The following is a 15,032-nucleotide window of genomic DNA, read 5'->3' as shown; positions in this document are numbered from 1 at the left end:
AAATACTAGGATGTATAAGAACCTTAAATGATCATATTGGTGGTGGGGTATGAAGCAAGATGTAGCAGACTTTCTAGCCAGATGTTTAATGTGCCAGCATATTAAGGCTAAGCATCAAAGACCTATAGACTATTGCAAAAGATCCCCATCCTAGAATGGAAGTGGGATCATGTAATGATAGACTTCATCATAAGTTTTCTAAAGTCTCAAAAAAGCAGGGATTCAACAGTCAATTGCCTAACCAAGTCGGTCCATTTCTTACCTATTAGAAAAATGGAGTCATTAGAACATCTAGCTGATCTATATTGTAGGGAGATAGTCAAGTGTCATAGAGTCCCTCTTAGAATTGTTTCAGACAAGGATCCTCGATTTACATTGAGTTTTTGAGAGAGTCTACAGGAACTTTAGCTACAAAGTTGCACTTTAGTATTGCCTTCAACCAACAGACACATGGGCAGTCTGAGCAGAATATTCAAACCCTACACCTTTTGCTAGCATATGATCTCGATTTTAGTGGTGGTTGGGTGAACTATCTTCATTAAATGGAATTTACCTATTCAGATAGCACCATTTGAAGCTCTGTAGAGTTGATAGCTGAGTTTATGAAGTCATGGTGTTATCATATGAAGTTAGCAAGCAACAATTGTTAGGATTGTAATCAATCCCACGGTTTAAAATCTCGTGCCATACAGCCCAGTATGGGCATTCATTCCACCCACCGACCAGCACGCCCGAGGTCCTGCGCCCACAGCAAAGGCGTCACGCGAGCCTTGTGCCCGCCCCGGATGTGTCGCATGAGCCTCACCGCCACAAATGCATCATGCAAGCCCTGCGACCGCTACGAACGCGTCGCGCGAACCCCACGGTTACTGTGGACACGTCGCACGGGCCGCGCTACCATCGTGTCAGCATCGCACAGGCCCCATGACCACCGTGGACACGTCGCATGAGCCCCGCGGTAGCTAGCGGGCGAAACAAGAAGAGGAAGGGTGGTAGGCGAAGGAACTTAGTTTTTAATTAAATAACTTAGATTAATAATTCCAATCAACTTCTAGCTATAATATAAATAATTTAAATACAGTTAATTAAACCATAATAAAACTATCACATTAATTTAATATATATATTCATAAAAAAAATTAAAATATTTAGATTAAATTTTTTATTTTTAATTAATATATTTTATATTTAAAAAATATCAAAATCATATCGGCATGACACGATATGGTATTGAAACCGTATCATTCCGATCCAAGACCGAAACCTCAACATAGATCGAGATTTTAAACCATGATCAATCCAGAGAGACACAAAACTAGTCTATATAATCAAATATAGATAGAGGCTATAGTCTTCTAAGAGTCAATCGAATAGAAGAGTCAATTACTAGAAGATGATCATGTTTTTCTTCATGTTTCTCCCATCAAAGGAGTGAAGAGACTTGGCTGTAAAGAAAAGTTTCATCAAATCCATGAGCGAATTGATTTTGTTGCTTATAGACTAGCTCTACCACCCACTTAAGTGGGAGTGCATATGGTGCTCTAAGTTTCCACAATGTGGAAGTATATGTTTTAAGTTCAATAAAATAGAAGAGTCATGTGTATATCCTGGAGAATTTTATGGTACCCCTTGTAAGGTTCCTTTTGTTGTGATGATTCCAACACTCATTTGCTCCCTAGTAGTTTTGTCGTTCTATATATGTTCATTTGATCGTGTGGAAAGTTGTACTGTGTTTTTTTTCAAATGGTATTATTATGTTTTGCCATGTGGGCGAGACCTCTCTTTTATTTTCAGAAAATATGTGCTAATACAGGGGAGACTATTGAAAATCTCTGTGGAGTGCTTCCTATTGCAGGTTATGTACCAGTCATAAGCCAGGTGTGGGACCTAGGGCGTAATACTTCTCTTTGATTTATTATCTAAAATAAATGTTTAGTTTCTTTCGTATTAGAAGTATCTTTCATTGAATATAATTTCACCTGAGATAAGTGACTAAAAAGAATGCTGGAAAACAAATATCTAAAATTCAATTTGCTAACGTAGATCTAAAAACAGAATTACTTCTAGAGTTTCCTCATAAAAGGAAACTGATATGAACGCAGTTATACATATTTTTTATATGTATCTTCATTATCATATTTCTAAGAAAAAACTGCCAATGTTCATTTCATTTAACTTACTTGCAAGAATCATACACATCTGGAATTTGGGTGATATCATATCGTCTGCAAACAAAACAAACATTCAGTTAAAATCCAGATAACTAATATAAGAATTAAAAGTAGTTCGAGAATAATTAGGTTTCTTTCATGATAAGAAAGTGAATATCCAGGTTTCCAAACTACATAAAATGCAAACGAAACACATTCAGTTAAAAGGCACTAATAGCCACTACAACTACCAAATTGGGACAGAGTGCGTACTCTTTTCGTTCATTATATAGTTCTCTCTGGAGCTTCTTCCAGCGTGCAAACATTAAAAGAAAACTTTCACTGCCACAAGGCAAACCAGATGCAATACGAGCAACATCAATGGTTGTTTTACCCAGCGCCTTTGCCTGGTCATAGGCAGCTAGTGCCGGGTATTTACTATTTGCAAGGTTCTTATCCTCAGATTCAGCTAGTAATTTCACTTGAGCAGTTATCTTCTTTGTCAATTGCACCTATTAAAGAAAAATGCATTTAAAAAGTGAAAATAACTAAAATCATTACCTTGTGGGATTAATTATCAAACTGAAAAGCCAGATGAAACTATGCTTATAAACCATAATAGTTGAGGGAAGTTGGCATTCGAGAGGAAAGGCATAACAGAAGCACATATATTACAGTTAAACCACATAAAAAAGTTGTTAACCATGACATTTGATGATCAAATAAGAATGACATGTAATAAAGAAGGTAAGAGTGGAAAATAACTTGTGCATATATTTCATTTCATGCTCAAGGATGTACTCTGGATAATAAGAAAAAAATACTCCAGTTAACAAACAGTGCTTTGTAGAGGGTGCTGAAGAAAAGTAAAAAAGAAAAATTGCATGCTAGAATGATACCCAAATCAAGGTTCAAAATCTTGAATAGTGCTAAAGTTTCAATCTTTGACTGGAACGATATTTTTTAGTATTATGCCAATGTTTCAATGCATGGTATTAGTAATGAATTGAAGTTGAAGAAGGAAAGAGACAAAGCATAGGAAGGAAATATTTTCTGTGTTGAGCATGGTTTGTACCATGTCAGGTGAAACAATCGAAACATATTCCAGTAAATTATCAAAACTCAATATCACTGCCTATTTGATTATCCTTATTATAGTTAAGAGTTAATTGAAATTATTAATGTAGGTTTAATTATTAAGCTAAGTTGATTTATATCTCTGCATGTATGATTAAATATGAAAAAAGTGATTAGACTAGTACACAAAGACCCAAACACGTATAAACTAATTACTAAAAATCCACATGTGAGAATTTTCTGAAAATTTCCTGTGTAACAAGAATCTTAAGTTGGAAATAATATAGAAATTGAAAGGACAGAATGGAAATACGGCAGATAAAACCAAAGACACTAGGAATGTAACATACCAAAGTAGGAAGAAGCTGAGAAAAATTAGCAGGTAGACCGGCTCCATCAATCATCCAAGGGAACTCCGAGTTGCCATTTGTCATAGTTGGCATTCCTTCAGACATGATGATATCATGCAATCTACTCTGAAAGTTTCGTTAATTATCAAACCATTAGAACATGTTGTATATATGTTTTGATTATTGAATGCATAACCATGTACTTGATAAAGAAAGATTTGCTACATTGAAAAATTAAATATACCAAGTTAAATATTTCATGTAATCAATAGAAAAATAAATAGATTATATTCCTCACGCACAAACATAATAGGCAATTATAATGTAAGAATAATACTCAATAATGTTAAATTTATTAATATTGTCAGAAGCAACAGCTACATCTAAGATTTGCAACATTGAAAATCCACCATGGAACACCATGATGCATCTGCAAGTGCAATGGTAGTTACAAAGCATAGAATGCTGAAAACATCCAACTCAATTAAAAAACTTATAGTCCATAATAGTTGGACTTCTTGTTTCTTGCATTGATCTTATAATTCCTTGCTTCCAGGGATGAAGAGGAAAAATAATACATTCAAATACGCTGTAGCTGGGGATCGAACCGCGGGTCCCTAGGTCACAACCCGGATGTCCTACCGTTGCACCATTGCCCCGGGGACTAAAACTGTAGTGGGTAAACTTTTTATAGTGACCGGCCCCACCGCCGAAACGGCCCCATATCAGAAAACCCCCTAAGGGATTTTTTGGAGGCACGGTACCACTAGGTTGATAAGAGCATACTGCCTCAACAGCACCTTAGCCGAGCTAAGACTTGAATCGCACAGTACCTCAGTCAACAAATATATATTGTTAAGAGGATTTGAACTCGAAACCTTAAACAACAGGTGTCTCCATGCTTACCACTTGGGATAAGACACTTCAACATTCTTATATTTTATATATCTATGACAATTTGAATAACTAGCAAGAAATCATTAGCATTACTGATTTTGCCGATAATTTCCAGATTTCTCCCTATTAGTGTTCAGAAAATCCATCTAGAGGAAGTTCATTTTGATCGTAGCAAATTTGGGCATTGGTGGAACCAACAACTAAAGAGATGCAACAAGAAATTACATGGTTTGGAAGGAAAATCGTAATTCTGAGTAATTTTACATAACTACAAATAATATAACAAGAATACTACGAAGAAAGTGTATGAGCTTCATCTTGAAGACAAATAGCATACAGATACAAACCTTAGCTATTTTCATATCTGCACGAGCATCTACTAGTCCATCCAACATTGAAGACTCTTTACTAACAAGTGAAACCTGGTGACAGGGAAAAAAGAAAAGAAAAGAAAAGAAAAGCTTACATAGGGCCTGAAAGAATCCTGACAAAATACTCAGAGTAGAAAAGTAACCAAAATTGGTGTTAATTGACCCTCCAAATCAAGAAGGCCTTTAGCAAATGCAGCTGCAGACATCTGCAACACAAGTAGGGGATAAGTCATGCATGTAGTTGCACTTTGCAAATAGTGTTAGAGAAGAAAATCTAACAAAAGTTAATATCTGAGCCAAAGACATCAGAATGCTGCATAGGTACCTGAACACGGCCTTCATCAGAACTGTAAATTTTAAGATCATGCCGATAAGTGCTATGAAGCCGAAGCAAGCCAGTACCTTCCCCTAAGGTTTTAAATATAGAAAATTAGGTTGATTGACAAAATTGTAGTTGCAATGCAAACTATTTACATGATTTGTATCACAATGAATCTTTGTATTAATTGTTCAAGGAAAAGTAGTACTAACTAAATTTACATTGACAATGTCAAACACAGAGCACTTAGAGAGTACTTGAAAGAAAGCATATATAAAAAAATAAAATCACTTGAAAAAGATGAACTTTTAGCAGCAAAATTTTGCAACAAAATATATAAAGACAATTCAATATTTTAGTGTATCAACTTGAAAATTCAAATTCTTGAATTGAAGAAAAGAGAAGTATTCAAGCAATAATTGAAACATTTTAAACATAACTATGATGAGTAATCTATACTCAGTAAAATATACAAACAAGAACTAAAGCCTTCTAACTATAACAGTAAGAAGTAATTGGTACACAGGAAAGTAAGCAATAACTAAAGCCTTTTAGTTATAGTTTATCAAAGCTAATTATTCCTGAATACAACAAGAAGATACAATAACAACAGATAGATCTTGAGTACCCTCAAAAATGAACATTTTCTCTCCTCAGCCATTTTGGTTAAGAAGAGTGAAGCATGTTTCTATCTATCTACAAGAAATAGAATAGTGTGTTTTGAGGTGTGAAGTTATAAAGAAAGTATATCATAATTGAGGTGTTAAATAAGATGATTTCAGCATTTTTGAATTTTTTTCTCTAATATACAAATATCAAAAAAGTCAAATAAGGGGGGATAAGCATTTAACATTCTACCTTGAAGCTATTTTCATAGGACCTCACCTATTGTATAATCAACATAGTAGAGTTTAACCACCAAGTTCAGGATGAATTTGTGTGATTCCTATATTATCTAGGACACAAGAACCAAACCAAAAACAAAAAAAAAAAACATGAGAGAAAACTTGTTGTCAAGTGGTTAGGAGATCCTGATTCTTGATTGGAAGGAACAAATAGATGGAGCGGGAAGCAAAGTTTTCATGTTAGTTAAAACCAATGTTTAAAATTTCGAGTCATGTCAGAATTTCATCTTTGAACAAAACGATAAGGTTTCAGACTTATTTAATAATTAATAATAATTACTATAATTAAATAATTACTTGATAATTAATTAGATTGCTAATACATTTGTGTTTCTGGAATCAGCAACGAAAAGATGAGACCATAGTCCTTTATAAACCGGGACATATTTACTTTCAAATTTTGTAGTATTCATATTTTGTAACATTGGAGAAATTTTAGATTTAAAGACCAAAAAATTTTTATTGTTAAGCATATAATCTTGTTTAAATGAATGTATATTTTTTTTATCACTTTATGTAATGGTATTTAAAATTTATTTATTAGTATTTTTTTAAAAAATGAGCATTAATATCATTTTATTTTAAATATTTTGTTTCACGTATTTGAATGTTAAAATTTTATCCAGTTTTATTAATTTATGTAATTATAATTATTAAAGTAGATGAAAAATAAAAAGATAAAATGTTAAAATATTATATTTAGACTTTAAATTTTATGATTAAATTTATTTAATGTTAAAGATATAATTTTTTAACAAATAAAATTTGATTTTGAATCTGGCTAATTTAAATTTAAAATTTTAGATTCGATTTTATATAAAAATCAAATTTAAATTTGAAATTTTTTATATTTTAATTTGTACTGAATAGAGTTTTTTTCAAAAAAATAATTTAAAAATACTTTGATTTATCATGTATCTTCAATAAAACAAATTAAAATTTAATTTAATTAAATAATTTTATATTTAATTAAAGTATTGTCGAATTTTTATTTTTGAATCACTCGCTCACACAATTGTTCAACATAAAGATATAACATAAGAAAAATTGTACAACCTTTCAACGTGAACTTAGTATAAAAAAATCTTCACTCATATTAGCTATTAAATGTTATTCTATTTAAATATTTTTAAAATATTTTAATTTTTTTAATAAATTATTTGACTAAATCAACTTATATTTTAAATTTTGGAGTTCAAAGAAGTGGTTTTTAGATTTGATGAAATCTATTGAGTAGACATGGTGATTAAAGCCATTTGGGTTCAAACTAGGTTTGATTTGGATTTATTTTAGTTAATTTAAAATCGAACCAAGTTTATGTATATAATAGTTCAGTTTAATTGTATTTAATTTTGTTCAATCGTAATTAATTAAATAATAGTATTAAAAGTTAGGAATTATTATATTTACTTCTCTTTTTTTTTTCTTTTCTCCCTTCTTCCTCAGGAAACCCTAAATTTCTATTCCTGTACCTTTTCTCTTAGCCTCCGCCACCTCCCCATTGGTCGCCTGCATGCTGCTACCCCACCACCACCCCGTTGGTCGTCCACACGTCACTCCACAGGTGACTCGAACACCTCTACCCCGTTAATCAATTGTCTGCATGCTACAGCCAATCAACGCTCGTTGCTTCTCAGTATTCCGCTTCTTCGCTTCTCTCCTCTCCTGTCTTTCCCTTTCCTTTATTTCTAGTGTCGGAGTTGTTTCAGTGTCAGTCGGTGGGCAGAACAATAAGTTTTGCTCGTGCCGACCAACATTGCTCGAGATCGTAAGCCTTGATTGTGGGTTTGTTTATTGTTGACCAATAAATCAAATATAAAGTCAATAAGAGGATCGAGATATGCATTAACATCAGTTTACAAATTAGGTGTGAATTTTGATTGGAGCCTCAAATCTAAATTAGTAGGCATGAATTCGACTGTCACATTTAGTGTCAAATACTACTGAGGAATGCTTTTAGAGCTTAGGGAAGTGTTAGAATATCTTGTTAAACAAAGTCATCCCTTCTTACTTTCAAGTGTTTTTTTATAAGTAAAAGTGATATATCATGTATCCAAACTGTACAAAATGAGGTTTTAGGGTCTATTCGTGTCTGATATAGTATCAAATCTGAATAGATTCCTAAAAACCTGTATACAACACACTTCTGAATATCCACTCAACATCTAACTAACCCTCACAAAAAAAACCTACGATTTCGAACCCTCCACACAGCAATGACAAAGTCAAATGACAAGCCTTTATCACCACTCTACTCCCTTTGTAATGTCGTCCAAAGACATGGATCGTCCTCCGATAGGTGGACATCTCTAGACGCATATGAAGTCAATCTCGAATCCTCCGCCATAGGTCCGCAATAGGAGGATACTGGAAAAACAGATGCTCTTGTGTCTCCCGTACCTATTTGCAAAAAGAACAGATGCTCCTTCTTAGTTTCAAGTGATGGTTTCTAGAGTTAACATCAATCGAGGAATGGTGAGAGGAGTTAATACTCCTCGAGCTCATAAGGTATTTATTCAACTTAACTTCGAGATTCTAGTGGTTGCACCTCCCACATCTATGTAGGCGGTGACACCTTTATAATGTAACAAATAAGGCTAACCGTGCATCCTTATACCTCTATAATTAGAACAATATTCTATCCCACCTAGGTTCTTATAAATAGGCATTAAAAACTTTTTCATAGTTTATTGGCATATTCTTAATTCTTAGTTATCAATAGCATATCTTTGATTAAACCTTAAAGCTAGTTTAATCACCTGAGTTAGGCACAATAGGGTTTAAGATTAGCTTTATTCATGGACATAAAATTTTGTTAAATAAGGTTGTCCTTAGGCTTCTAGTTCAGGACAAATCAACATTTAATTAAATTGGCACAAATTGGATTCAATATGAGCTTCTAATTTGGGAAGAATAATTTTCAATTAACTAGACTAAATTGCAAACAGATTAATTTTAACAATGTAATGTGGATAGGGACTCCTCCCGTTGTCTTCCTACATTGTCCCTATGAGATCCAGGGAATGAGACAGGTTATATGATGTCAAGCAACAAGTAGTGTTGAATTTAGTTATTAAAGATCATGTCATGACTTAGAGTATAGGGAGATTTGGCCAGAAGCAATGATAAATTGAATTGGCCCATTAATCTTGAGCTAAAAAACAAAAGAAGATGAAAAGGAAGAATTCTTGATGCCAAACTTAACCTTCCTAGACATCATGGGAGATCGTATTGTCGAATTAGTTATCAAATATTGTGTCATGACGAGAATATAGTGAGATTGACCAGAATCAACTATATTGAGTGGGCCCAATGATGATGAAATCAAAATAAGTGGAAAGAAAGAATTCATAATAGCTTGCTCAATCTCCCTAGACATCATTGGAGTTCATATAGCTTGATATGGGTTGCCCATCCCAATGCTATTACATCACTTGACATGGCTAAGATAAAGGAAGGATTGTTTCATATGGGTGATACTTGATTTATATTAGGCAGTTGGCTGCCCTAGTTTGGTTACAATTTTGACGGCAGAAGAATGTGTTCCCTCGTGCTGACTAGCACAACTAGAAGTTTAGGATGCCACATGTTAAAGAGGAAAACAAAAGACTATCTAACATAACCTCATGGAATGCCCTTCTAAAAGATAGCACCATTGAGTATTTAATGATATCTGAAGTATTGACTGATCCTTTTTAATTTCCAAATAATGACAGCAGGTGATTCATTGAAATCACAAAAATCCAAGGTCATTGCATGAAGGGCTTTATCTTTCTTTTTTGAATTTCCCACTAATATAAATCTAATATGATCTTTTGTCATAAAAATAAAGAATAGATCAACTTCCCAGATTATAGCTAGAAGCAGTTTGCTAGACAAAATATTCTGGAAAAATATGGCCATTTGATAAATTCAAGTAAAAAATCTCCCTATTACTAAACCTGAAAAATTGGAAACAAGTACAAGCAACATCTCATTATACCTGGATACATATTATTTCTGAAGTATCTTCCCAACTCTTCTGCCTGGTAAAAAGCAAAGCAAAGAGATCTCAGAAATTATTTACACAGAAAACACCATAAATTCATTTTCTATTAGCTCCATAGAAGTAATAAGAATGTACAGGGAGAAACTACTTAACATCTCATTGCTTTGAGTCCTAATAGATTGCTAGAATCAGATACAGTGCGATTGAAATATATATATTGAGAGAGAGATACATTTTCTAATAAAATTTCACTGAGGAACTTCAGTTCTAATGTCTAATGGAAAAATTTTCAAAACTTGCCTGCTTTCTGCCAGCATGAGTGAGAACACCACCATACTTAAGAACCATGAGAGCCTCTATTGGCCGTTCAAATTCTTCACCATCAGATTTTGTTTCTTTAATCCATTTTAGCGGTTTTAGCTGCACTTTTCTGTAGATACCTGAGAAATGCCCACCCTGGGTAGCATAGCAACAAAACCTAAGTATATTCTTTAAACATATGTGCGTGCTAATACATGTATAACTGATGGTGCTTACTATAGAAAATGACCATGAATTCTATAAATGGTCCTACTTGCTCACTTCAATGAAAATCTGCATCTGCCTTTTTTGACGTGCGCATATGAGATGCACAAATTAATCTGGTGAGAGTTGGCATTAAGCACGCTCTTCCAGATTTTAATAACAGATCATTCAAAAGAAAAACAATTAAAAGAATCATGAAAGAGCAAGGAAGTATTCATTGACAAATATATTGTGCATGATAGTACAAATTAACCACATAACTAAGGATTGAAATCTTGAGTCATGCCGAAGTTTCAATCAATAGGATGATTTTGATACTGTGTGGTTTTGATCTAGTTTGAGGGATTTACTTATTCCTAGATATTATTTTATTTTAATTAAAAAGATATTTGTGTTAAATCATAGTTTAAAATCTCATATCAGATCAGGCAGCATAGGCAAAATATTTCGTTCCGCTCGCCAACCAACATGTCGTTGACACCGACCGCCCTACCCAAGGCCCCACGGTTGCCGCACAGGCATCACACGAGCCCCACGATCGCCACGAAGGTGACGTGCGAGCCCCACGGCTGTCACAGAGGTGACGCACGAGCCTCAAGGCCACCGCAAAGGGGACGTGCGAGCCCCACGGTCATCGCAAAGTTGTCGCACGAGCCCCGGGGTGCGGAACCGAAATAAGAAGCGGCAACAAAACTTAGGTTTTAATTAAACTTTTGCTATAATTTTAATAACTTCTAGCTATAGTGATAATCTAAATGAGCTTAATTAAACCCTAATAGAACTATTCCATTAATTTAATATATATATTATTTGTTTGAATTTTGAAAAAATATGAAAAAATTATTTATTTATTTATTTACCATATGGGGCACCACGATCTCTTTTTTTCTTTTTCTAATTTTTTATTTTCTTAAATTTTTTAATATTGAAATTAATTTTTTTTGTTTTTAATTAATATGTTTTATATTTAAAAAATATCAAAACTATATCAACACGATACGGTACTAAAACCGTTTCGTTCCTGCCATAGATCGAACTTCGATACGAATCCAGATTTTATATTAATATTTGGGAGTATGTTACAAATTGTTGCAAATCCTTATAAACATAGACCAAATTCTTTCCTTTTAAAAGAAATTAATATTTTAAAACATTAATTTTAATATATTTAAGTTAAAACTTATACATTACATTAGGTAGCATTGTTCCAACTTCAGCTTTCGTTTTTATCAAATAATTAGTATGAAGCAAATTTAGATTTTGAATTTGGTCTATGTTTTGACATTTGTATCGCAAGTGGTAACCTTTTCATCATTTGGCACTTACTTTTGAAAGTAAGCAAATGTAGATTTAAGATGAACTCTCATGACCTAGGAAAGAGGGAGAGAGTTAGAAATGACTCTGAGAAGGGGGAGGAAATAGAAAATTAGGACTTTTTCATTTTTCATGATAGGTTAAATTGCATCCCATGTCCCAATATATGGTATCAAGGGAATTAAAGGGTGACTTGATATCTAAATATGGACCTCAAATCATTGATCTTGGTTACATGATCAATTTGGTATAAAGATTCCAAATTGGTGAGAGATTATGGGGAGGTAAATTCAAGTATGAATTTTGTTTATGATTTGACATTTGGTATCAGAGAAAATTCAAAGTTGAATTTTTTATATCCATTTGTGAATCCTACATTAATCCTAATGTTTAAGAATTCAACGATGTTCTTGGTGCAATACTCTATTGGTAAGGTAAACATTGAAAAAGAAGGTACTCACCTTGAGGAAATGACTTACACTTAGTATCAAAGTGGATGATAATGATTGTATTAAACAAAATCATGTTATGAAGTTTTTAATATGTTTATAATTGGTATCATGAACAATCAAGGTTGAAGTTTTGATATCAATATGTTTTTAATTAGTATCAGAGAAAATTCAAGAATGAATCTTTTATAGCAAAATGTGATGGCTTTAAGTTATCTTTTTTATGCATGTCAAAGGGGAGAAATGAGAGATTTAAGTTAGGAATCTTCATTATACCCCAATTTTGACATTATTAACCAAATTAGAGTGATTATTGTATTGTGAGTTAACCTAGTAGTCAAATATAAAAAAATGAAAGATTGTTGGTGCAAACATGCTCTACCTTCGTCCTATTAGACCAACCTGTTTTGATGTTTGATCATTGATTGGTCAGCCCAATATGTTTGGTTCAATATGATGTGTCAAGTAGGTCAACGTTGATGGATACTTTAATTAGGTCAAAGTTGATCAAACACCTAGCATGGAAGAAGTCTAACAACTGTTAGCGGTAGATGAGTCCAACAGCTGTCTGCACTGGATGATGTCCAACTAGTGTTAGCATTAGAGAAGTTCAATAAGTGTTTAACAAAGAAAAATTATCCAACAAGTGTTGGAAAAAGAAAAATTCAATAGGTGTAAGAAAAGGAAAAGTCCAATAAGTGTTGCATCTGAGAAGTTCAACATGTGTTGGAAAGGATTAAGTTCAAGAGATGTTGGCAATGAATAAAGTCCAATAAGTTTTAGCACTAGCGAACTACACGTGTTAGTAAAAGAAAAGTCCCAAAGTGTTAGCAAAGAAAATTTTCAAGTGTTGGCATCGAAGAAGTTCAACAATTGTTGGCATTGGAGAAAATCAATAAGTGATGGTAGTAGATAAAGTCTAACAAGTGTTAGCATTGAGGAAGTCTCGATAGGTTAAAATTGACTAGATATTTGGCAAGTGAAAGTTTCGGCAAGTTGATTATATGCTTAGCAAATGGAATTCTTGGTAGGTCATGATTGACTGATACCAAGCAAATGAAGTCCCAGAGGCAACACTATGCAAAAGAAATCCTAGAGGCAAGGCCTCTTAGCAAGTGTAAATCCTTGGTAGGTCAAGGTTGACTAATACCAAGCTCATGATAGAGTCCTAGAGGCAAAACTTCTTGGAAAAGGATGTCCTAGCGATAAAGTTTCTTGACAAGATAAGTTCCACAAGGCCTCTTGGTAAGACGAAGAAGTCCCCAAGGCATGGCCTCTTGGTAAGAAGAAGTTTAACTGAGACGAAAGTCTACAAATTACATATACTTTAGGTTTTGGATAGATTTAACTTAGGTGAGGACTCGGCCATAAAGTTGGTCAAATTCAATAGGTAGGTGAGGACTTAATGAACAAAATATTTTTGTTTGTGAGATAGTCAACTAGGTAGTCAATAGGGCAAAATTAGTCAACAGGTGCAATCGACTCAACTATTTGTTGACCAACTAAAGATTAAAGTCATGGAATCAATTGTTGGGCAGAAAACAACAGAAGTTGTTCACTATAAAGAGGGAAACAAAGGGAGATCTTGGCAACTAACACAAGCAAATGAATACAAATAAAACCAAGCGAAATAAAATGAAAGCAAGGTCAATAGAAGAGTTCCAACCTTGTATTTGTTTTGTCATTGTATTCTTATTGTATTACTTATCATGTCTTCTTTCTCCACCTCCGAAAAACATTTGAGAAGAGAAGGATCTGGGTTTCCAAACCACATAAAAGACTGTGTTAGCATAGCTTGTATTTCATGTTTTTTTTATATATATCCATTGCAAACTAACTTAATTGTAACCACAAGCAAGTGATTTGAGCAATTGGCTATTCAATCTCCCCATCCCCCTTTAGCCTTACCTTTCAATCCTATAGGAATCACCACCTAATCCTTCCTCTAAGTTCACCTGGTTGTGGCCTCCATAAACCAACAAGATGGGACCTCCTCCATTTCCTCTGTTTACTAAGAAATTTTTGTTCTCTGCTGACACGGCTTCTCTCTAACCATTATAAATCATTTAATAATCTCTTCTTATTTTCCCTTCTCCCTAATACCAGTATCATGTACCACTCAAAATCGTGTGCCGGTAATCAATTCATGACCTGAGCATCAAACCATACAAAGTGAGAAGATAGCATAGATGCAACTCCACAACCAATTGCAAGATAGTAGCATGCTTATAAACTAAATTCAGGACTATACTAAGATGATTTTCGAATCATTATACCTCTTCAAGCACTGCTTTAACTTGTTGAAGTTTTTCAGCATGCTCTATGCCTTCAGCTTCACTATCACTTCCATAACCAGAACTGCAGCCATACAATTAGTGACACTTAGCAAGGCATATGAAAGAAAACAAAAACAAAAACCAAAAAACAAAAATAAAACAAGCATAAACCAAATTTCATGAATGGTTAATCCAAAGAACATGCTTCTTTTCACATGCAAAATGGAAAGGCAACATTTAAATTTTCAATTCATACCATAGAATGCACTTGGCATGCCAAATGAATTTGGGTGTATGGTTGGAGTGCCCCAAAGGAATTTGGATGGATTTATTTTATTCAATCTTGTTTGGCTTCGTTACTTTCAAGAATATGATTATAACATTAGATAGACAGCTAGCCACACTCATCAT

At 33.6% G+C, this 15,032-nt stretch overlaps 1 protein-coding gene across 1 annotated transcript in view; it reads right to left on the bottom strand.

Moving 5' to 3' along the window:
* LOC141820381 (inositol hexakisphosphate and diphosphoinositol-pentakisphosphate kinase VIP2-like) overlaps positions 1-15,032 on the bottom strand; it is a 68,105-nt gene that overhangs the window by 33,586 nt on the left and 19,487 nt on the right. Inside the window, exons 15-23 of the mRNA XM_074707685.1 lie at positions 14,622-14,703; positions 10,354-10,513; positions 10,052-10,090; positions 5,171-5,253; positions 4,989-5,051; positions 4,822-4,896; positions 3,578-3,703; positions 2,424-2,662; positions 2,181-2,225 (exon numbers count right to left, since the gene is read on the bottom strand). Of these exons, the coding sequence (XP_074563786.1) occupies positions 2,181-2,225; positions 2,424-2,662; positions 3,578-3,703; positions 4,822-4,896; positions 4,989-5,051; positions 5,171-5,253; positions 10,052-10,090; positions 10,354-10,513; positions 14,622-14,703 (912 nt within the window). The remainder of the gene's footprint in view (positions 1-2,180; positions 2,226-2,423; positions 2,663-3,577; positions 3,704-4,821; positions 4,897-4,988; positions 5,052-5,170; positions 5,254-10,051; positions 10,091-10,353; positions 10,514-14,621; positions 14,704-15,032) is intronic.

This window comes from Curcuma longa, unplaced genomic scaffold (assembly GCF_044706935.1).
Source record: "Curcuma longa cultivar G26 ecotype Majalengka, Jawa Barat unplaced genomic scaffold, ITB_CL_G26_1.1 utg3290_np1212_1714210_RagTag, whole genome shotgun sequence".
Lineage (NCBI taxonomy): Eukaryota > Viridiplantae > Streptophyta > Magnoliopsida > Zingiberales > Zingiberaceae > Curcuma > Curcuma longa.
Note: the sequence above shows the minus strand (reverse complement) of the source record. Positions and strands in the feature narration are given on the sequence as shown.